The sequence below is a fragment of the Chenopodium album genome, chromosome 21 (assembly GCF_948465745.1).
Source record: "Chenopodium album chromosome 21, dcCheAlbu1.1, whole genome shotgun sequence".
Lineage (NCBI taxonomy): Eukaryota > Viridiplantae > Streptophyta > Magnoliopsida > Caryophyllales > Amaranthaceae > Chenopodium > Chenopodium album.
The window spans coordinates 36265200-36288798 of NC_137854.1; the positions used below are offsets into that span (position 1 = coordinate 36265200).

General features: G+C 39.7%; 2 protein-coding genes, 1 non-coding gene and 1 pseudogene across 3 annotated transcripts; 2 read left to right on the top strand and 2 right to left on the bottom strand.

The window, feature by feature from the left end:
• Window positions 1-184: 184 nt before the first annotated feature.
• Window positions 185-3642, bottom strand: LOC145600755 (high affinity nitrate transporter 2.5 pseudogene; annotated as a pseudogene).
• Window positions 3643-4067: 425 nt separating this feature from the next.
• On the bottom strand, window positions 4068-7290 carry LOC145601546 (high affinity nitrate transporter 2.5-like). The gene is made up of 2 exons (XM_081657584.1): window positions 6146-7290; window positions 4068-5397 (listed from the first exon to the last, which is right to left on the bottom strand). Exons 1-2 carry the CDS (start codon window positions 7288-7290, stop codon window positions 5016-5018), a joined length of 1527 nt encoding a protein of 508 aa, XP_081513710.1. The 3' UTR covers window positions 4068-5015.
• Window positions 7291-8963: 1673 nt separating this feature from the next.
• TRNAN-GUU (transfer RNA asparagine (anticodon GUU)) lies at window positions 8964-9037 on the top strand. Its single transcript has one exon. It is a non-coding gene; the product is annotated as a tRNA-Asn (tRNA).
• A 2917-nt stretch (window positions 9038-11954) lies between these two features.
• On the top strand, window positions 11955-15344 carry LOC145600756 (uncharacterized). Its single transcript, XM_081656624.1, has 5 exons — window positions 11955-12791; window positions 13026-13393; window positions 13502-13787; window positions 13920-14798; window positions 15066-15344. The coding sequence occupies exons 1-5, from the start codon at window positions 11955-11957 to the stop codon at window positions 15342-15344; spliced, it is 2649 nt and encodes an 882-aa protein (XP_081512750.1).
• Window positions 15345-23599: the final 8255 nt, after the last annotated feature.

A 23599-nucleotide genomic window follows, 5' to 3' on the forward strand; every position in this document is an offset into this window, starting at 1 on the left:
GAGGTAAGTTTGCTTCTTCTTCAGAGGCGAATCTGCACTTTCTATGTGCTTGAATTCAACATTTTATGGTTCAATTGGCAAGGCACCACTGTGTACATTGGTTGCCTCAGCTATACACAGCACGTCAAAGTTATCTGCAAATCCTTATTTGTAAGAAAAATTGAAACCAGTAGTTGATGGAAAAAGATTGAATTATTTCTCATATACATTTAACTCATTCCCAAAAAATGACAATGGATGACATGTGGAGCATACATCTCGGAAATAGAAAGTGCTAGATGTGGCTGCAGTAGAGAATGGTGCTCCTGAGCTTTGTCATATTGCACATTTAACCAACGAGAGAGTCAAGCAGCCATCAGGGCGCTGCCTGCAGGCTGCAGCAGTCAGGATTTAGGCATGACCAGGTGTAATGCTCTCTTCTTTTGGTACTGACTTTGCCTTTATGCTTCTTTCATTTCTGCTACCTTCTGCGAATTTCATGCTTCCCTCGTGCAGTCCAAGCTCCTGCTCCTTTGAATCCCATTCCCTTAAGTAGTATTCTTCTTCTGTAATATTTGCTTTAGGACCACAGAACAGACCTCCCCACTGTGGGAAGTATATGGAAGTTATGCCGAGGCTGCATGCTATAATCATAATACCCATGCATGTTATACCCTTTTCTGTAGTGAACTGCGATCCTCTGAAGAAGATCACCTGAGTTATGAGTGCACCAACATTTCCACCAGCTCCGGTCATGCCAGAAACTACGCCCAAAGATCTGAAAAAATGGATGAATGACAGAAGTTAAGAATATAAAGTGTTGATTAAGATAAATGTCAGATTTCTTTCTCTGGCAGAGCCGCAGAGGGGGTTATGAACTTATACTTAGTACGGAGTAGTAAATTGTTTTGTAGGATGTAACATGAGAAGTTAAAGCACTACCTTCTGGAAACAAAAGGAACAACCCCAAATGTAAGTCCTACAGCAGCTTGAACAAACACAGAGAAGATAATCATCACTGCTATCGATGCACCTAAAGTGCTGATCGATCCCAAAGATATACACAGTACACCACTTAAAGTCTGCACAATCCACCAGCTCCACAGTCTTCCCCTCATTCCAAACTTTTTGCCATTATATCTGACATTCCACCACCTATAGGCCTGGAGAAGAGATTTACCATCCCAAAACTAGCCGCGATGATTCCTGAAATAGTGAGGTTTAAATTAAACCGGTCGTAGAAATAGTACACAATGATATTATTCACTGCTAGCTCCACCCCAAAACAGAATACGTAGCCTAAAGCAGTGATCCAGCTCCTATAGTTGGTGATTCCATAAGACAGAACCTTGGATGCTTTGTCCTTGTGCATATCACCAGACTTCTGAATCTGGTTCGAATGATTATCTGTATATGCTGTTGTACAAAGTTAACTACATCGTACAGCTTAAATTTGGGGTTGACTTTGATTTGGACTTTTGGAGGGATGATAATGTAGGAATGTAGGATAATGTGGTGGGGGCTGACTTGGATTCAATAGATATTGTATTCCAACTACTTGCTGAATCATCTTGAAGGCATGAAAGTACATCCCGTCTTGTTTGTGGCTGACTACACCATGTGGCTACTTATAGAAGAACAAAGTAACCCATAAAATACTAACCAAATAACCCCTGTAATACTAGCAGGGTAACCCCTACAACACTGACCGAGTAACCTTTTTAACACTGACGAAATAACCCCTATTATACTAATCAAATGACCCCTACGATGATGTGGTCAGTCACATGTATAAGAATTTGTGATGAAAGTATAGAGATGGACTTGTGTGGGTAGAGTCTTGATTGGAATCATTCCCATCTTTGTTGGCATGTTATGTGCTGGTGGTTGAGAACCCAAATCTTGTGCAATCAAGCTAATTTAAGGTATCATCCAGAAATCATGGATACATCGAATCAATCAACCATGTTACTCCGTACTTATCACTAAATCGCTTCACTAATCACATTATCTATCAGTAGACTTTCTAACATCTATTGTTAGGCCCTGTTCTTTTCACCTTAAAAAAATAATATTAAATAAAAATAATTCCAGTTTAGTAAAAATAAGTTCAATTCAGTAAAATTAATTTCAGTTAAGTAAAAATAATTTCAGTTCAGTAAAAATAAGTTCAGTTCAGTAAAATTCAGTTTTCTTAAAGAAGAATTATAATAGAAAATCAGTAAAAATAATTTCAGTTCAGTAAAAATAATTTAATTTCAGTAAAAATAATTTCAGTTCAGTAAAATTAAGTTCAGTTAAGTAAAAATAAGTTCAGTTCAGTAAAAATAATTTCAATTCAGCAAAATTAAGGTGAATCAAACAGGGCCTTACTGTAGATAACAAGATAGCTATGAGTAATATAAATGGTGAATTAAAAAAAAAGGGGGTGGAGTTTGATTGATTTTATGCATTTCCTTAATTATTAATTGCTCTTATTGGACACTCCCTCCATCCCTAATTGCTTGTCCAGTTCGACTTTTCACGGTTTTCAGGACACATTTTCAGACGTATATCTCCGTATCCATACACATAAATTATAAAAAAAAACTTGATATTAATAAAATATCGATTAAGGTGAATTTAACAAGATCCCACATTACTATATCTCTTACTTCGTATTAACGAGAATTAGTAGACAAAGTATTAAATTTCACAAATTTTTGTATGCGGCTGGCCACATGGTGCGGCAGGGGTTACTTGTATGGTGTTACTATAGGTGTTACTTGTTTCTGGGATTACTTGTATGGGTGTTACTGGTTTTGTCAGGGATTATTTGTAGGTGTTACCTGTATTCTGGGGTTACTTGTATGGGTGTTACTAGTTTTGGTCGGGAGTTACTTGTAGGTATTACTTGTATTATGGGGTTACTTGTATTGGTGTTACTAGTTTTGGTCAGAGGTTACTTGTAGGGTGTTATTGGTTTGGTACGAGATTTTGGTCTGGGGTTACTCAACCCATTCAAGTGTTCCATACAAGTAACCCCAGAATACAAATAACATTCTACAAGTAACTCCAGAAACAAGTAACCCAGAATACAATTTTTTTTCTCAAGAGTTACTTGTACGATGTTACTGGTTTTGGTCATGGGTTACTTGTAGGGTGTTATTAATTTTGGTCGGGGTTGCTTGTAGGGTGTTACTGGTTTGGTATAGGGCATATGTACAAGCAACCCTTGAACAAGTAACCTTGAATAAGTAACTCATACAAGTAACCCATACATACAAGTAACCCTTAAATAAGCTAGTAACTCATATAAGTAACCCTTAAATAATTAATCATACAAGTAACTCTTGAATTAACTCATACAAGTAACCCCGGAATAAGTAATCCATACAAGTAACCCCTTTAAAAAAAAACAAGTAACCCCTAAAAAATACAAGTAATCAGTAACTCATGAAAAAAATAAAACAAGTAACCCCTGAATGATACAAGTAACCCCTGAATAAGTAATCCATACAAGTAACTCTTGAAAAAAAAAATATAAGTAACCCCTAAATAAGTAATCATACAAGTAACTCCTTAAAAAAAAAAAAATACAAGTAACACCTGAAAAATACAAGTAACCCTGACAATACCAGTAACTCCCATTATGTTTGCTGACTTGACAGTAAGCCACACCATGTGGCCTGCTGCACCAAAAAGGCACTGATTAAATTTTTGACCCAAATATTTGCAATGTTGTAAACAATTAATGACAACGGGAGTATTAATTGGGAGTAAAAAAAGTCATTAGCAATACAAAAGCTAAAATCTAAAAACTACTCTCTCTAACTTTTACTAGTACATTTTAGCTTAAACATCAGCTTCTAGCCAACCAAAAAATCATTCATCAAACAAAATAAATCAAAAAATCATTCAGCAAACCCCTCCCTCTTGTTTGTAAAAGTAACCCCTTAAAAACCATCTCTCTATGAATCTATGATACAATTGCAGTCGGCCCAAGTCACAATTGTGTGTGCTTAGCAAAGAAGCATACAACAACGTGCCCTTATCTTACTCTGAAGTCTGAACTAGCATTCTACTCATCTTGTTATTTCAGGTGTTTTTTTTTCGAATTATCTTTCATTTTATAATCTATTATTGGCTCTCAATTATCCATTATAATTTCCGTGATTTTTCTATGTTTATTATTTTACCGGTTAACTTTTATGTTCACTGAAATTGAACGAAATTATGGATTTTGACTGATGAAAATTACTACACTACTAGAAATCCAACTATTAGAGTTTGGAAATTCAGGGTTGAAATTGAAGAGTCCAGAATAGAATTATATGATTTGGGGTTTCAGCAATTATGTTTGGTTTTGATGGAATTGATTAATACAGAATTCATAATCTGAATTTATAGTTGTTTTTGTGCTGTGATTATGGTTTGGATAAATGTATTATTACTAGCATTATTGCAAAAGTAGCCCGTCTTTATGTATTAGTGATCGGTGCATAGATGACATTAAGCTGAATGTTGATTGCCTCTAACAAAGTCGAAAAAAATTTGCATATAAGTATAGTGCTTTTACATAATTACATCACCATAGAATTTGTTATGTACAGTACACCCAGGTGCACCGTACACCCAACTAACCCAAGGTTGGTTTTTGCTTTTCATTTGATGATTAAATGAAAAACAATATCAAAATGAGAAAAAATTACTCATGGGTGTACGTTGCACCCGGGTGTATATAACAATCTCTCACATTACCAAACATTACAAATGCTACAGATACGAAATTTACAAGTCGACTTGTTGGCTGATTCTTGTTTGTAAGCATGCATTGCACATCCTCCTTGGTTAGTAATTATGGTTGATGGTGTGGAGGTGAAATTTGATGTTTTGCATGCTTGGATTAGGATATTTCAAACCCTTGTCATGTGAGTGTTAACTGTCCGACATGGGAACTCAACCTATGAACGTAACTTACATAGGTACATAACATATAGTGTATAAGTGGCATAGACTTTTGAGACTTCATCAAACAGTGTGTGTAGCAAATTAGGCTACCGACAGTAAATTAATCGTACACATGATGGCAGGCTCTCGTCTGGGTGTGCAGACTGTTGTCTTCTGCATCTTTCACTCTTGCTGCTGTCTGCAAATCTCAAGCTTGCCTGATGGTGTCCTTCCTGCTGCTCCTTTAAATCCCATTCCTCCATGTAGTAGTCGTTTTCTGAAGCATTCGTGTTAGGACCACAAAACATGCCTCCCCACTGTGGGAAGTATATGGCACTGATGGGGAGTGTGCATGCTACAATCATAATACCCATATAGGTTATTCCCCTTTCTGTTGTGTATTGAGATCCTTTGAAGAAAATTAATTGAGTTAAAACTGCACCCACATTTCCACCGGCTCCTGTCATACCAGAAATCACGCCCAATGATCTGAAATTGATATAGATAGACTTTAGGAACACAAGATTTTCCTGTAAGCATTTGGAGAAATCATATCTACATCATAAATTGTAAAGTTCTATGACTATACATCCTCTGCTGTAGGATACTTCCCTCAACATGCAAAGTTAATTGTCCAGTTCTTTGCTTTAGGATACTCACTTTTTTTGTTTTTTTCTTGAGCGTGATTTCATATATCTGTCCCGCTTTCCTGAACTTATAGAGGTTAAAAGATCTTGGCTTAATAACTTTTGAGTAGTTGCAACATGCTACAGGTTGTATACTTATATGCTTCTTTTTGTTGCTCTATACACAGTATTCAATGCCCTCTCATACATGTTCTTGGAAATTGTGGCTTATAGTGATAAGCCTTTCAAAATTCAAATACCTCTTATCCAAGTTTCATGCTTCACCCAAAATGATTAGGACTAATTTCTTCTTCTACTCCTTGAGTACCTTTTACATGAATGAATTTTATATATGAGGAAGTGCCAAAATTTGTCTAGTTGAATATAGGATGTTGAATTTTTCATGAGAAGTATATTTATAGCGGACTAGGTGAATTAGTGACTTCCTCCATTCGGTGGGAAGTTATTTTCAACCAAACAAAAGCATATTTTACTATGGTGGAAATTCAACTTCCTCTGTTGGCTGTGTATTTACATGCCACCCACATGATCATTTAGATAATTCTTTTGCAGGAAACATCTGATATGTTGCAAGAGGTGTTAAAAATTACCTTCTAGAGATAAAAGGTACAACCCCGAATGCAAGTCCACAAGCTGCTTGAACAAACACAGAGAAGACGAGCATCACTGCAATCGATCCACTTAAAGAGTTCATCAGTCCCAGAAGAATGCATAATATGCCACCTACAGTCTGGATGATCCACCAGCCCCAGAGTCTTCCCCTCATTCCGAACTTCTTTGCTAGCAAATCTGACACTATTCCACCTCCTGGCCTGGCAAAAATGTTTGCCAACCCGAAACAGGCTGCTATAATCCCAGCTGTATGCAGATTGAGATTGAATCTATCAAAGAAGTACTGAGCAATGATATTATCCACGGTAAGCTCTACCCCAAAACAGTATCCATAGCACAGGGCAGTAATCCAGCCCCTATAATTGGAAAGTCCATGATATGTAACCTTTGAAAGGTTGTCTTTGTGCTTTTTACCTGACTTGTGGAGCTGCTGGAAATTTCCATCAGGCATATCTTGCCCGAAAAGCAACACTGCAAATGCCAAAAGAGTCTGTAAAACAGCAGGAATGAAGAATGCTATCCTCCAGGCAGTAAAGTTTGTGGATCCCATCCTAAGGATGAGTGTATACACAAGAGGCATGATCATTTGGGTTGCTCCACCTCCAAGGTTGCCCCACCCGGCTGCAATACCGTTAGCTCGGCCAACTACTGGTGGAGAAAACATGGAACTCATCCAAAATTGGGTTGACACAAAAGTGGCTAAAGAAAATCCTGTAAAAAAACGGATGAGCAAGAAGGCTGTGGGCGAGCCTGCTGTGGCAGATAGGTAAACTGCAGGTGCAGTAAGGAGGGTGAGAGCTGCAGAGGCTACTCTAGGCCCAACTAAATCACAGGCAGTGCCCATGACCAAACGGGCAAACACCGCCCCTGACACTGATGCAATCCCTGCATTACCAATATCAGTAGCTGTAAGATTGAGGTTGTCACGAATGATAGGAAGGAGGGGTGGAGCAGCAAACGTCGATAGAAAGCAGGCAAAGAACTGGAGCCAAGACAGATGAAACGCCCGCATATGAGGCTTTGCAACGGACATTAACGAAAAGGTTGTAGCCTTGTGCTCTGCATCAACTGGAAGGGCAAACCTGTTTGTCTCAAACTCTTTCACACTATCAGTTGACGCCATCATAATGTTTGGTATGTACTTGGCCGATGTTTGTGTTAATGATCGATGTATTATAATCTGTAATACTTTGTAGTTGCTGGAGAGAATCCGGCTTGTAAAGTGTAAAAAGGCATCAAGGAAAGCATATTCTTATTTGAAGTGAATGTTGAGTCTTATACGGTGAATCATTGATTGAACTAGGAATCATAAGTTTGAAGTCAGGAGTATCTGCTGAAGAATTTACATGGCGTTCTTTGTCTGACTGTTGAGTTGGTTTGAACTTTGAAGTAGGAAATTGAAATAGTAGTAGGTAGATGCTTGACTTGGGATTGATCTTTAAGAATGTACTACGTAGATACTCGTATTTTCTTACAATCGAACTTGGGCAATTTTCTATGTACAACCGACTTTATCAAAGATATTATACTCTCTTATTACGGCTTTAAATTCAGTGATCACCAAAAAGTATTGACTATTGAGTAGAGCTTAGAGCTTACACTTTTAATGCAGCAAAAATAAACAAAAATAAAAAAATTAAAACATGCATTTTTCTTTTTTTGTTCTTGTCTACATGGCAACTTTTTAATTTTTCGTCAATTCTTCATTTTCCAATTAAATTAATTTATACTTTGATATTCAAAATATACTTATGATTCTAGACTTTTCCGTACATATTTATCGCAAAACTTTTAATTTCTAAACACTCTCCCGAGTACCAATTTAGTTATGATTGTAAATTTGTAATACATCTCAAAATATACTGTATACATAGATTTTTGATATTAAATCATACTTCGTATGATATTTTGATTATACTATCTTTTTACAATACTGTCTATATTAACACTTTTAATAGTTTTTATGTGTTTAATAATTAATTTTTTCTAGAAAACGTAATACAATAAAATTTGTTTCGGTCAAGATCCGACAACCCGCATCCGAAATCCAAAAGCCTTGAATCCGAGATTGTGAAGCTCCTATCGTCCAGATGAGAACCTACACATGAAACAGAGCTTAGCTAACCCCGGGGCGGATCCGGGAAAAACCACTCCCATGACAAAGTAAGTTAAGTGCTTAAGAAGAAGATATGAAGAGAGAGAGGGTAATAAACTAATAAATGCTAACCTCAATTATGGGATTAAACCTGGTATTTATAAAACTTCCAAATGACAGGTGGTTACATGACATGCAGAGTATTTCACGCCAAGTGTCAAGTTGCTGCTGCCACGTACTGATCACCGACAAGCCGATATGTCTACTTTATCACCGACAAGCCGATATGTCTACTTTATGTACAACCACCGACATGTTCGACATGTGTTGAGAATATAATCCACACCCGTTTTTATAAATATATCGGCATTGCTTATGATACCGGTTTCTATTCGATATGGTATCTCCCCATAGAGAATTATACTCCAAACTTGATTAAAAAAGTGATGGAATGCTGAAAACTATGTACAAGGCAACAAGCTTGTGAGTTTAGGAGCATTATGCATCATAAATTGATAACTATAACTTTCTTGGGATTCAGCAGTTTGGGTTGGCAATTACTTGGCACAAACTTTAAACAAAATAATAATAACGATAACAATATATTAAAAAATTATGAATCTTATGATATGTACTACTCAAGTGTTTCAACCATTGTAATAAAGTATAAATATTTTAATTTTCCTCATTTGAATATCGTAGCTGGAATAGCTCAGTTGGTTAGAGCGTGTGGCTGTTAACCACAAGGTCGGAGGTTCGACCCCTCCTTCTAACGTAATTGGGTTTTTTTTTTTTTTTTTTTTTTTTGAAAATTGCAATCTAAAAAGAACTTTACTATTTTGAATTTTAATGGTTCTTATCTTAGCTATTTAAACCTGTCATTGTTTCAAGATGGAAGACATCATTTTATGGATGCTGAAACTCACATTTTTCATTTTATTAAAAAATACTAACCTAACCCATAAATATTATCTTTAAGGCCACAAAAAGATTTAAAGCTCAACCAAAACATTCAAGTGGCCTACATAAACCATACTTAGCTTGTTAAATGTCCTAATTTAACTTTTGAACTATACCACTTTAACTTTCATTTGTTCTTTATATATAAAATTAAATATATATATATATATATATATATATATATATATATATATATATATATATATATATATATATATATATATATATTATATGTATAATATTCGAATATCAACTTTATATATATTATTATTATTCTTGTACGATTAAATATTACTATTTGTTTCGCACTATTTGTTTGGAAAAGTCAAGATCAAATGGTTACGAATATCTATACCATAGTACGTAGGATAAGATACATTATCGATCATTGTTCAATCCAAATCTATCTTAAAAGCTGCAAGTATGTCATAATTTAAAGAAAGATGGCCTTTATTTAATTTCAACATAGAGTACATAACTCATTGTATGGGATGATATCTGAGCATGACCGATATCTTGTGAAAGCACGTGACCAGGTTCCAATAATTATAAGAGGATGCTGATATGTTTCAGAAAGAAGACATGTCGGCTTGCCGGAATTCAACACGTGGCAACAGAAGCTCGACACTTGGCACAAAAGGCTCTGCATGGATGAGAGCCACCTGTCAAGGTAAACTATTATAAATAGTAGGTAAGACCTCATTAATGAGGGCATTAATTACACTCTCTTACTCTCTCTCTCTCTTACTCTCTCTCTCTCTACTTTCTCTCTCTTACTTATCTTCTTTTCTTAAACACTTTCTGACTTTATCATCGGAGTGGTTATCCCCGTATCACCCCGGGGTTCTCATTGTGTAGGTTCTCAGCTTGCCGATAGTGGTATCAGGATCTCAGGTCCGAATTCTTGGGGAAGTCAGGATCAGACTGAAACAATTTGGCGCTAGAAGGAGGGGAAACAGTTGATCACTTCTATCGCCTAAGAACCTCACACAAAACATACATACAACAACAATAATCATGGCCGGAAACAATGGAATACCAGTAGAACAACCCCAGGTGGAAATAGTAGATGAAACCCATACCCTAGAGGGTAACCAGTTCCATGTGCCGATAACCCCTCCTGCAGGAGGAGGGGAGGCAGAGGATCCTATGGCGGCATTCACTCCAGATGAGTTGGAAACGGCTGCAAGGGTGATGAGTGCAATGAGTAGGAAGAGGAAGGAGGCTGAGGCGGCACGGGCTGAAAGAGAGGCTGCTCAGGCCGATAGAGGAACATCGCACCGTCACCAGGAAGAACAACACAATCAGTTGGAGAACCCGTCGAGGAGACCCCGACATGAGTCGTCGGTAAGATCGCATACAACATCACGGCGGGTTGAACAATCCTCAAGTCATGTTGTGAGTACCAGAACTCAGCAGGAAAGAAGTTCTCAAGTAGAGGGTCAAGCAGTGCGCACGGTGGTGCAGTTAAGGGCATCCCCATTTGCCCAGCACATCTTGGATCAGCCAATGGAAAAGGTGAAAATGCCGACTTGTAGGTATGATGGAAGAGGGGATCCGGCAAGATTCATAACGTCCTATGAGGGGCACATGATGCTGTACACTAACTCGGATGCAGTCTGGTGTAAAGTCTTTCCGACAACTCTGATTGGGGCTGCAGCCGATTGGTTTAACAACCTTGAAGTTAGGTCAGTAGATAGCTTTGAAAGATTGACTGAGATGTTTGTAGGTCAGTATGTCAGTAACAGTGTGAGGCAGAGAACCTCTGGAGAATTGATGGCTGTGGAGTAGAAACCAGATGAATCTTTGAGGGATTATATCAGGCGATTTAACAATGAGGCAAACACCATTCCGAAATTGCAACAGGAAATAGCTGTGATGGCTTTAATGAATGGATTGGTTGATTCGGATTTTAAAAGATATCTTACAAGGAAGAACCTGCCGACATTGGCAGCGGCGTTCAGCAAAGCTCAGGATTACATAAAGAGTGAGGAGCTAATGAAGACAAGTAGCAGACATGTGGTTGCCGGAAAGGGGCAAAGTCAGTATGAAGGGACCTCGTCTGGAGGAAGCAGGCCGAGAGCTCCTGCCCCAGGAAGGGGAGGAGGAAGTCGACAAGATTCCAGACCAACAAGGCTGCCAATGAGATATAGCACCTACACTCCCTTGAATACACCAAGGGCAGCAATTTACTCAGTAAACCAGAACAGAGAAGATTGGTCGAGGCCGATTCCCATGAAGGCAAGGCCAAGGGATGTGAAGAAGTATTGTATGTTCCATAGGGATGTGGGACATTATACGGAGGAGTGTACACAATTGAAGGACAACATTGAGGAGTTGATCAGAAAAGGGCACTTAACACAATACCGGTTGAATGCAGGCAGGAATCAGCAACCGGCAGAAGCAGCTGAGAGGCAACAGATAGAAGCAAGGCCCGAAAGGACACAAGGAAGAATAGTCCGACAAGGGGATGCAGGAGTACCACCGTTATCTAAGGAAGGGTAGACGTGATAACGGGAGGACCGATTCATGGAGGGACGATTAGTGGGGCAAAGAAGCATTTGGCGGAGCACTGTCATTTGGTTTGTGCTTTGGATGTAGACAACCGTCCTCGGCCGGCATCAATACCCCAAGTTGTGTTCACGGAAGAAGATGCACGAGGTGTAGTATTCCCGCACGACGATCCATTAGTCCTGATAACCAAGATCAATGGGGCTAACATCAAAAGAGTGATGGTGGATGGAGGCAGTTCAACAAATGTGTTATTTATGCAAGCTTTTAGTGAGATGAATATAGGAAGGCAATACTTGAAGCCGGTATCGTACCCTGTGATCGGGTTTAATGGGTCGACAGTGAGGCCAGAAGGGAGTATTGTGTTGCCGGTAAGGATGGGTGATGGGCTACAGGCAAGAGATCTGATGGCAGAGTTTCTGGTGGTGGATGTTAAGTCGGCTTACAACGCAATCATTGGCAGACCGATAATACATAACATGCAGGCAGTTGTGTCAACTTACCATTTGGAAATAGCCTATGTGTCGAACTTGGGTGCTGTAGAGAAGGTGTATGGAGGTCAAGTTATGTCAAAAGCCTGTTATGTGACAGCTTTGAAGAATCCGGTTGGTAATGCTACGGTGCCGTGTAACCCAAAAAGAGAAGGTGAGCCGACAGCTCAGGATTTAACTATGAAAAACTTTGATGCAAGACCTGAGGAGACACCAAGGCCGTTACCGGGGGGAGAAACCGTCCAAGTTGAATTGCAACCAGGCAACCCGAGTAGAACAGTGAAGGTTGGGGCTGATATGGATGTGGATACTAGGTGTAACCTGATAAGCTTGTTGCGTGAGAACGCCGACGTCTTTGCGTTCTCGGCCAGTGAGATGCCAGGAATACATCCAGAAGTGATGGAGCACAAGTTGAATGTTGATAGAAAGTTCAGGCCGATAAGGCAGAAGAAACGCAATTTCTCAACTGAGAAAATAGAAGCAATCCAGGCTGAGGTAAATAATCTCTTAGCGGCAGGGTTCATTGAGCCTTGTACATACCCAGAGTGGTTGGCGAATGTAGTAATGGTGAGAAAGCCGACAGGGAAGTGGCGAATGTGTGTGGATTTTACAGATCTAAATAAGGCCTGCCCTAAGGATTGCTACCCACTACCCCGGATAGACAGGCTAGTAGACTCAACCTCTGGTCATGCTATGCTCAGTTTTCTGGATGCATTTTTAGGATATCATCAAGTCAGCATGCATAAGGCTGACAGGAATAAAACGGCTTTTATAACAAATGTTGGTGTATATTGTTATAAGGCAATGCCGTTTGGGTTGAAAAATACAGGGGCAACCTACCAGAAGTTGGTAGACAAGATTTTTGAGAAGCAGAAGGGACGGAATGTTGAGGTGTATGTGGATGATACGATAGTAAAGAGTAAGGAAAAAGGAGACCATATAGCAGATCTGAGAGAGACATTTGAGACTTTGAGGAAATATCAAATGAAGTTGAATCCGGAGAAGTGCGTTTTTGGGGTGAGATCAGGGAAGTTTCTAGGCTTCATGGTCAGTGAACGGGGAATAGATGCGAATCCAGATAAGGTGAATGCGGTACTTCAAACGAAACAACCAAAAACCATTCGTGATATACAGAGATTAACTGGCAAATCAGCTGATAAGGCACTTCCGTTTTTTATGGTACTAAGAAAGAATAAGGCATTTGAATGGGGAAAAGAACAAAGTGATGCCTTAGAAGTAGTAAGGAATCATCTTAGATCTCTTCCCACAATTGCCAGGCCCGAGAAGGGAGAAGTGTTGCAGTTATACATCTCGGCATCGCCAAAAACGGTAGAAGCCGTTTTGTTAGTGGAAAGGAAGAGACAACAACAGCCGATTTACTTTGTCAGTCATGTTTTGAATGCGGCAGAGCGCAGATATCCAGTGATAGAGAAAATGGCGTTAGCAGTAATAGTGGTAGCCAGAAAGTTGAGGCCTTACTTTGATGCACATCCGATAGAGGTGCTCACCAATCATCCCTTAGAGAAATCATTGCGCAAAATGGATACATCTGGTAGATTACTGGCATGGGCAGTTGAGTTGTCGGAGTATGAAATAAGTTACAAGCCCAGAACGTCAATTAAGGCTCAAGCATTATCAGATTTTATTGTTGAAACCACATACACAGATGAAGAAGAGGAGTTGGGAACATGGCAGGTATCAGTTGATGGATCAGCCACAGAAACGGGGGCAGGGGCTGGAATTGTGATAACGGCTCCAGATGGGAAAATGTTTGAATACGCCATGAAATTTAAGTTCAAGGCAACAAATAATGAGGCCGAGTATGAAGCTGCGGTAGCCGGAATGCAGTTGTCAATAGCAGCAGAAGCAAAACGGCTAGTTCTGACAACTGATTCCCAGCTGGTATCAAGTCAATTCAGTGGGGAATATGAAACCCGAGAACCAGCAATGGTGAAATATTTGGAGAAGATGAAGCAGTTAGCAGCTCAGTTGCAGTACTTTGAGATCAAACTAGTTCCGAGATTGAAAAATGCTCAGGCAGATGCGCTAGCAAGGTTAGCGAGTTCAAGTTTTAACGACTTGGAAAGGACAGTCATGGTGGAGGTTTTAAAGCAGAGAAGTATAGATGAGATGTCGGCGGAGGTATTATGTGTTGATGTTGGGAATCAATGGTACGATAAAATATTGGCATACATCGTTCATGGTGTAGGGCCGACAGATAAAGGGGAGCTGAAAAGACTGCGGAAGGATAGTGTATGGTTCGTTATGTACCAAGGCCAGTTATACAAAAGGGGGTTTTCACTGCCATTGCAAAGATGTATAACGGATTTTGAATCAGCAAGGTTAATAGAAGAATTGCATGAGGGAAGCTGTGGTAACCATCTCGGAGCAAGAGCCTTGTCTAGAGAAGCAATGAGAAGGGGATACTACTGGCCGACAATGAATGCAGATGCAATGGCTTATGTTAAAAAATGCGAGAAGTGTCAAAAGTTTGCCCCAGTTATCAACTTGCCTCCAAATGACCTAACTCCGATACTAAATCCAATCCCTTTTGCCCAATGGGGGATGGATATAGTAGGCCCGTTCCCATCGGCCACGGGTGGAAGAAAATTTCTGATAGTGGGAATTGATTACTTCACAAAGTGGATAGAAGCAGAACCAGTAACGAAGATAACGGCATCGGAAGTAAAAAAGTTTATATGGAAAAACATCTTCACAAGGTTTGGGTTGCCAATGGCGATGGTTTTTTATCATGGGACCCAATTTGACTGTAAGCCAGTCAAAGATCTCTTAATGATGTACAAGGTGAAATTTGCTTATGCAGCAGTATGCCATCCACAGTCTAACGGCCAGGCAGAGGCAGCAAATAAGCAAATCGTGACAGCGATCAAGAAGAAGATTGAAGATGCAAAAGGTTTGTGGGCAGATTTGATACCGGAGATATTATGGGCAAACAGGACAACAGTAAGAGAAGCCACAGGTGAATCGCCTTATACTCTGGTTTTTGGAACAGAGGCAGTCATACCAGCAGAAGTCGGGTTGCCGACATTCCGGATTCAGCATTACTGTGAAGACCAAAATGATTTACTCCTACGACAACAGTTAGATTTTTTGCCATAACTGAGAGAAAAAGCAGCAGTTAAGTCAGCTGCCTTTAAAGAAAGAATGTCAAGAGCCTACAACAGAAGAGTATCCCATAGGCCGTTAAGTGTAGGAGATCTTGTACTACGAAGAACAGCAGCGACCGGTAAGGGAAATGAAGATGGGAAGCTGACTGCAAATTGGGAGGGGCCTTATCGGATTAGAGATGTCGTCATCCAAGGGTCGTTTTACCTAGAAACTTTGGATGGGACACCTCTAAAAAAATGTATGGAACTCAGCTGTATTGAAGAAATACTATGTGTAATGAACAATTTTTATGTGAAGCTGATATCAAGAAGGATATCAGTGATGAATGAAGAAGTATTCAGACAATGTGCATTGAAATAGGCATCCTCCATTTAATAGAACATCGTTAAATGGGACGGACAGCTCAAAACCGCTTCCATGAAGTTAACAGTTATACAACCTGATCAGTTGTATGCATTAACTCATGAGGTTGCTGGTTCAAAATATAATACCGGCCAAATCAATTCGAGTATACGCCGATATGAGGCGTAGCTCAGAAAGTGATCGCCGAGAGGGTACCTAACTGGCTGAAACAACAAAGCAGTAGGTGACCAATGTTATAATCTAAACCACCAACAACCGGTTACGGGTCAGTGTACATAGCTCTAGCACGAACTATGTACACTGGGGGGAGCAAGGAGTGACATGGTATTTGTGATATCCATAATATATTACTGATTTGTGATACCCATAGTACGCTGGTAATTTTTAATGTAATTTTTCAAGTCAGGTAAGATATCCATAATATATTACTGATTTGTGATACCCATAGTACGCTGGTAATTTTTAATGTAATTTTTCAAGTCAGGTAACGATCTGATATCTTCCAAAGCTGAGGTTTTGAGATCTGATATCTTCAAAAGCTGGCGTTTTTTAAGTGGTTTCCAATTGGAAGTTGTCGGATTTTAGATAAACTATCAGGTAAACCTTTATTTTTTACAAATTGTCTTTTATATGCTGAAATTAGCAAGGCAATATAATTATCATAACATTGTTAAAAACAAGCAAATTAGAAAGTAATAAACGAGGACAATACAGTTACGATAAGGGATGCAAAAATATGTACAGTAAGCAAACAACGAAAATTAAAATAAGTTTACACAACAAGTGAAGTTGACAATCGACAAGCATCACCACAAAAAAAGAGGTATATGCCGATAGAACAGCATTGTCAAAATAAGTGTTTTAACACATACAAAATACAAATAAAAGAGAGTTATAGCTGATAAGGCCCAATAATACAAGACCCACAAGAAGATGTCGGTGATGACTGCCCGCCCCTTCAAGCTTGTGCATTCTCAGGCACTGGGGAGTCCAAAATACTGAGATCTTTGGGGCCGTCATCAGCACTGGGCACCAAATTGTACAAGTCCTCCTCAGATAATTGTTGTGTCTCGAAGCCGGAAGGGATCTTATAAGCTTCCTCGTTGAAAGCTTTTTCAACCTTTTCCCAGTCTTCTTTTTTCCAACCGGCAGCTTGAGCCACACACCTCTGAGCGGCAGTCCAACCTCCATCGAAACGGTCTTGTAGCTTGGAGCAGAACTCATCTGAAGTCAAGTAACGGCCCACGGCTTTCTGGCGAATCCCAGGCTTATCGGCTTCCATCTGCATAACCTTCTCTTCAAGGTTTTTTACTTTAGCCCTGGCATCGCCGAGATCTTTCTCAACTGAAGGAAGACGCTCAATGGCTTTATCTTTTTCAGCAATCTAAATCTTCAGACTCTGCAATTCCAACTCCAAGCCAGCAACCTTCTCAGCCTTAACCCTCAACTCCGACATCTCCTTGTCGTCTTTTTCTTTTATCTTCCTCAGGTCATCCAGGGCCTTCTCAGCATTGTTAATGATTTCTTGCATGGCACTCTGACTGGAGGAGGCTTGATGGTGCTTTTCTTGATAATAACGGTACATCTCCACAAGCTCCGTACCAGACATAACAGCCTGAGAACAGGAAAGTATTTCCGAATAAGAATTAACAAAAACCATGAAACAAGCAATAAGAGTGCGTAAAACACATAACGTAATACAAGAAATAGGTTAAGGAAAAATAGCAAAGTAAGCATACCTTCATCATGTTGTGCATATGAGCAGCAGCGAGGGGACCGATTGGACCAGCAGGTCTGTCCATTGGAAGAGTAAGGTTACTAAGAAGCCGGTAACCAAGGGTCCCACCCTGCATTGGATCGTCGGTAATCATTGATTCATTCCGACCGACATCCATGTCGGGCTGCCAGCGGTCCCCAGAATGGCCGGCAGGAACAGCGAAGCCTTTCAGGACTTCATCTGGAAACCGGCCGGAAACTCTTTCTATCCATTGGTTGGACCGGTATGTTAAAGCTGGAATACTTGAATCAGACCCGGCAGTGGTAGGAGCGATAACGGTGGTGGTTGGTTGAGGCTGACGAGGAGACTCAACGGCAGTGAGGTCCTCAATTTCGATCCCTTGAATAACCTTCTTAACGATGGCTTCAGGGTTTTTTGTTGTTTTGGTGAGAGGAGACTTCTCGGTCTCCGTTTTGTCCTTTTTCTTCTCACCCCGTCCTTCGGCTTGCCTAGGACTCGAAATCACCACGCCGATTGGCGAGAGATGTCAGCTTTCTCTTCTTGGCATTGTCGTCAGCCATTAATTCAGCTCTCCTCTTAGCACTAACAGCCGGTGCGCGACCGCAAATTGAAGCTAAAGTGTCGTAAGAAGTGGTAGCTTTAGGACAACGCCTGAGAACTCTCTTTCCGTCAGCTGATAAGCCTAGCAACTTGTTGTCCAACTTGTCGATACCTAAAAAACAAAAGGGTAAGGAAAACGATAATAAGCTACAAATAAACAACATCAGAAGCAAAGTAAAAAAAAATATATAGTAATAAAACTTAGAAAGATAAGTTATACCATGTTGGTCAGTCCAACAGAGACCGACACGAGATAACGGTGCGTTGCCCAGAATGTAACTCACATTCGGCACCCACACCGCAGGAACTAGACGGACCTTGCCGTCACCTTCATCAAATTCAGAGATGTCAAAGTGATTGGCAGCCCTTTCTTCATGCTTACCGAGATCTCTCTCGGGGATTGAGTCGAAATGGGGATGAGGCCTGAAAAAAGTTCTCCTCAAAGGAAAGTCCTCTGGGACCGACATAAAGAAAAACCTATCTTTCCAACCCTTGCAGCTGGATAGTTTAGGATGAACGGTATACTTATGAGGTTGAGTGTATAACGACCACCACCCATCTGACTGACCATCCCTCTTCAAGGTAATTAATCGTCTAAACACGTTAAGGGTTAGAGGGAAATTCCGATACAACATGACCCAAACAGTAGCAATAACGGCACGGATTGTTTGAGGAGTTAACTGAACCAAGCAAACATTCCAAGCCTTTAAAATTTTAGCAACAAAAGGATGTAGAGGAAAACGGAGGCCAAAATCAAAATGCTTCAAGTAAACGGCCACAGAACCAACCGGGCAATCCAACACTGAAGCTCCAGACGGAGGGAGAGATAACTAATACCCATCAGGTAGATTAAAGAACCTTTTTGCACGACGGCAATAGTCTTTTTCAATTGCCGTTTTCCTAAAGGCCTCACTTATTTTTGCCTTCGCGACTTTTCCCTCATTAGCAAGAACCATGGGTTGTCGGAACTCAGCTCTATCGGTCTCAGAGTTATATCCCTCATCCAGATTTTCTTCCTGGATAACCTCAGCCGTCATATCGACAATATCCTCCCTACTCTCATTGTTTATACTATCTTCTTGAGCCTCGTCATCTCCTAAAACCGAGTTGACGGCTGAATCATGAACTGGAGATGACGGGCCTTCCAGAGGGTTTGCAGGGATGTCGTCCACTGTTTCTTCTTCAGAAGAACTTACAACCTGACCTTGTCCAGATCTTTTGCTGGATTCTGCTGCCTTAGCGGCCTCAGCTGCCTTAGCTGGCGGCCTCAGCGGCTTCACGGGCAGCAGCTCGAGGCTGATAACTGGTACTCTTTACCCTTGGCATAGTGTTTATACCTATATTGCCAACGTTAGTGCCGTATTGATTAAAATACCGTCTCCCAGTAAAGCTGCGTAAGTGATAACGGACACTAACAGGCTCAACGTCAAGAATTTCAGGGTTAAAAGGGTGATAGGCACTTTCACGATGAGCAATGGTCCTATGTATCATAAAAGCGCGTTTTTCTTCTTCAGAAGATAACGTCTCAAATGGGTAGTCTATATTATCAGAAAGAGAAGATGAATTACCCTGGTTACTACCGGTTTCTTTGCCTAAAGACTGCCTAATTAAACGACGCCTAGCAGTACTAAGGTTAGGAAAATTCTCTTCAACACTATCTTCAGACATTTAATTAAAAATAAGAAAATAAAAATAGCATGCAAAACCAGGGGTTAGGGTGCGACAATACCTTCAATGAAAATCGAAGAAGCGACGAAGAAGGAGAGCACGCTTGAAGTACCGAAGTGCACAGACCGAAAACAAAGAAGAGAAGAAAGGTAGGAACTTTGGTCGACAAATTTTAACTTTTTGAGAGAAAACTTAGAAGAAATGCAAAGTAATAAGAAAATGGCGTAATTTTGATCTAAAAAGGGGAAACTGAATGGCCAGTTGAAGTGAAAGGCGGTTCAGAGATCCGACGGTTCTCGATTGGTAAGTATTTTCAAAAAGCAGCGGCAGGATTTGTGACACGTGTAAAATTTTCCCGCTCAAAAAAAAAAAAAAAAAACGGTTACACTACCATAACGTGCACATTGAAATAAATTGACCTTGTAAGCTATCGGCATACGAGGTCACTTGGGGAGGAAAACGGAGTTTTTCGCTCCCAGGTATTTTATAACAAGTTGACCTTGTAAGCTATCGGCATACAAGGTCACTTGGGGAGGAAAACAGAGTTTTTCGCTCCCAGGTATTTTATAACAAGTTGACCTTGTAAGCTATCGGCATACAAGGTCACTTGGGGAGGAAAACAGAGTTTTTCGCTCCCAGGTATTTTATAACAAGTTGACCTTGTAAGCTATCGGCATACAAGGTCACTTGGGGAGGAAAACGGAGTTTTTCACTCCTAGGTATTTTATAACAAGTTGACCTTGTAAGCTATTGGCATACAAGGTCACTTGGGGAGGAGAGTTAATAAAAGTGATACAGTACGGGGTTACGGTACAAAATTTGTCCTCTTACATAAATAATAATAATAATAAAAAGTAATAAAAGTAGTAAATAAATATAAAACTTCTCAGCAAAAGAATATAGAGCTTAAAAATATATAGATGTATAGAAGCAAATCTGTCTGAATACAAGCCAAGCAAGTAAAACGAATTGCGACAACGGCAAGGTCAGTAATAAAGTTTTGTTAATGAATAATGCTTGACAGAGTACAAGAAACGTTGTCACAATAAAATTTCCAACATAAGGAAAAATCTGAAGAATGAGAAGTGGAACCCAAAGTTTGTTTAGTTAGGTTCAGCTTGTTGCCCATGTTAACTGAGAACGATGATGAATGATCATGCGTCCTCACTTGGGGGGCTAATTGTATGGGATGATATCTGAGCATGACCGATATCTGGTGAAAGCACGTGACCAGGTTCCAATAATTATAAGAGGATGCTGGTATGTTTCAAAAAGAAGACATGTCGGCTTGCCGGAATTCAACACGTGGCAACAGAAGCTCGACACTTGGCACAAAAGGCTCTGCATGGATGAGAGCCACCTGTCAAGGTAAACTATTATAAATAGTAGGTAAGACCTCATTAATGAGGGCATTAATTACACTCTCTTACTCTCTCTCTCTCTCTTACTCTCTCTCTCTCTACTTTCTCTCTCTTACTTATCTTCTTTTCTTAAACACTTTCTGACTTTATCATCGGAGTGGTTATCCCCGGATCACCCCGGGGTTAGCTGACTTCTTCTCATTGTGTAGGTTCTCAGCTTGCCGATAGGGGTATCAGGATCTCAGGTCCGAATTCTTGGGGAAGTCAGGATCAGACTGAAACACTCATGATTTACGATTAGCTAGAGCAAGATAGCTAACTACTCCAACGGCCGAACATACACAAATTAATACTAGTAGCTACTACCACTAGTAGTAAACTTGGTGTTTATAATAGTACTAGTATTAGTAAACTTCTTGAACACAAACCCAAAGAAGGGAAGAGGATCATCAATGCCCACCAACTTTAACCATAACCAGTCTTTACCCGGCGGCCCGGGTAACTTAGCATCGAACTGCTGACAGTTTTCACTCCTTTGAGAACTATCAGTAACAGTAGATGTGGCAAAGCAGTAAACTATCTTGTATGATGAAGGTCCAAAAGCTTGCTCGATCTTGAACCAATCGGCCTTATTCGAGGTATTTCCGATAACTCCGTTGGTAGTTAAGTAGAATACTTTACCATTGGTACCGAGCTGCCACACCCCTTGGTTTCTGCAGATGTAGTTTGGTCCGAAGGCAATGTTGACGTCTTTGCCAAGAGTTATCTGTGTTTATGATGGATCTGCAGGATGGAAACTTACGGGGTTCCCTTGTTTAGTCCAGCTAAAATACTGCCCTACGTACCAAGGGCAAATGCCATCGTAAAGATCGGGTTGAGCTGTTAGGCCACCGCGGCCTGCTGCGCCCCTGCCTGAAGTTAGGACGTAGTATTGTGAGCCTGGTTCGAGTGGGTTCCCGTCTGTGTCTAGGACGGGAGAGGCCGCGGTGGCCTTGGGAGGAGAGAGAATGAGGAAGACAACAAGGATGGTTGATGATGATAACAGGATAAGGCGATGTCCCATTTTAAGATTTCTTTTGGAAGGATATATAGGGAGGTGCTTTATTATTTGTATCATACATGTAATATGGAATGGTAACCTACCCCACTCCCACTTTCTTTATAGTTTTAAGAAGGCTTCGTATCATCGTATGTCGTACATGGCCTGGATACATCCATTAAATGATTTATCCGTGATACCACCCATATATGGGTACCACATCTCACAAGAAACAAATTCACAAATCACAATCGCAATAAAGACATTAAAATTAGGGATTGTTTTCACACGTTGAAATTCAGTTTAGTTCACTTCAACTCAGTTCAGTTCAGCTCCTAATTTCCTTCTCTTATAAAATATTCATTTCAGTTCAGATCAATTCAGCTTAGTTCAGCTCAGTTCAGTCAATGAGAACAGACCCTTATTATATACGGAGTACAATGTTTAATTTAATTATATTTTATTTTAATTCAAAATCATTCCATATAGAAAGTTTATTATTAGTTGACATATTTCTTTTATACTTTTCATATAATTAAATTTGCAAGTTACATAATACAAAAAGACATTAACATTATACGAAGTATAATATGTTTATTTTAATTTATTTTTTTTTTTTTATTAAAAAGGGAATACAACAAAGGAAAGACCAAGGAGAATGACATGCGGCATATTAGTGATTTGTAATGACATCTGGTATATGAAGGATTTGTTGTTTGTGTTTTTAATATTAAGGGTTTGTTCTGATTTACTGAACTGAACTGATTGGAGTTGAACTGAACTGAACTAAACTGAAATGAATTGTTTATGAGAGAAGGAAAATAGAAATTGAAGTGAACCGAACTGGACTGAAATTAAAATGAAAAGAACATGCCCTAAGTATAGATAGATATTACAATGGCCATTAGTTTATTAGACTTATTTATGTAGAGTAGACCTGATTATTATTGGATAGAGTAGCCTAATGATAATGGGGTAAAGGCCAAGCTTATACGGCCCTTAGGGCCTGTTCTCATTGACTGAACTCAGCTGAACTGAATTGAACTGAACTCAGCTGAACTGAACTGAACTGAACCCAGCTGAACTGAACTGAATTGAACTCAGCTGAACTGAACTGAACTAAATTGAACTGAACTGAACTCAGCTGAACTGAACTGAATGAATATTTTATAAGAGAAGGAAATTAGGAGCTGAACTGAACTGAATTTCAACGTAAGAGAACAGACCCTTAACGGACACGTTTTTTTATGGACAAGGTCCTTATTGCATAGGGTCAATATAGGGCCAAAATATTTGTTCAATTTAAAACATAAAAAAAATATACTATTAAATAAAAAAATTTTAAAAAAAACGTGCATACTCCCTCCGTATTTTAATAAGTGTTACACTTAACAAATCCGACTATATTTTAATATATAAGTGTTACAATTCCTTTTTTTGGCAAAAAGCTACATTAAAATATTATATCTCTCTCTTC

What these genes read in the sequence shown, in the direction of transcription:
- LOC145601546 (XM_081657584.1), bottom strand. Translation starts at nt 7,290, where the DNA reads ATGGCGTCAACTGATAGTGTGAAAGAGTTTGAGACAAACAGGTTTGCC. An exon ending in GTACCTTTTATCTCTAGAAG is followed by an intron (nt 5,398 to 6,145) that starts GTAATTTTTAAC and finishes TATCAATTTCAG; the next exon opens with ATCATTGGGCGTGATTTCTG.
- LOC145600756 (XM_081656624.1), top strand. Translation starts at nt 11,955, where the DNA reads ATGGTGGATGGAGGCAGTTCAACAAATGTGTTATTTATGCAAGCTTTT. An exon ending in TCAGCTGATAAGGCACTTCC is followed by an intron (nt 13,394 to 13,501) that starts GTTTTTTATGGT and finishes CACAATTGCCAG; the next exon opens with GCCCGAGAAGGGAGAAGTGT. An exon ending in ATACATCTGGTAGATTACTG is followed by an intron (nt 13,788 to 13,919) that starts GCATGGGCAGTT and finishes GGAACATGGCAG; the next exon opens with GTATCAGTTGATGGATCAGC.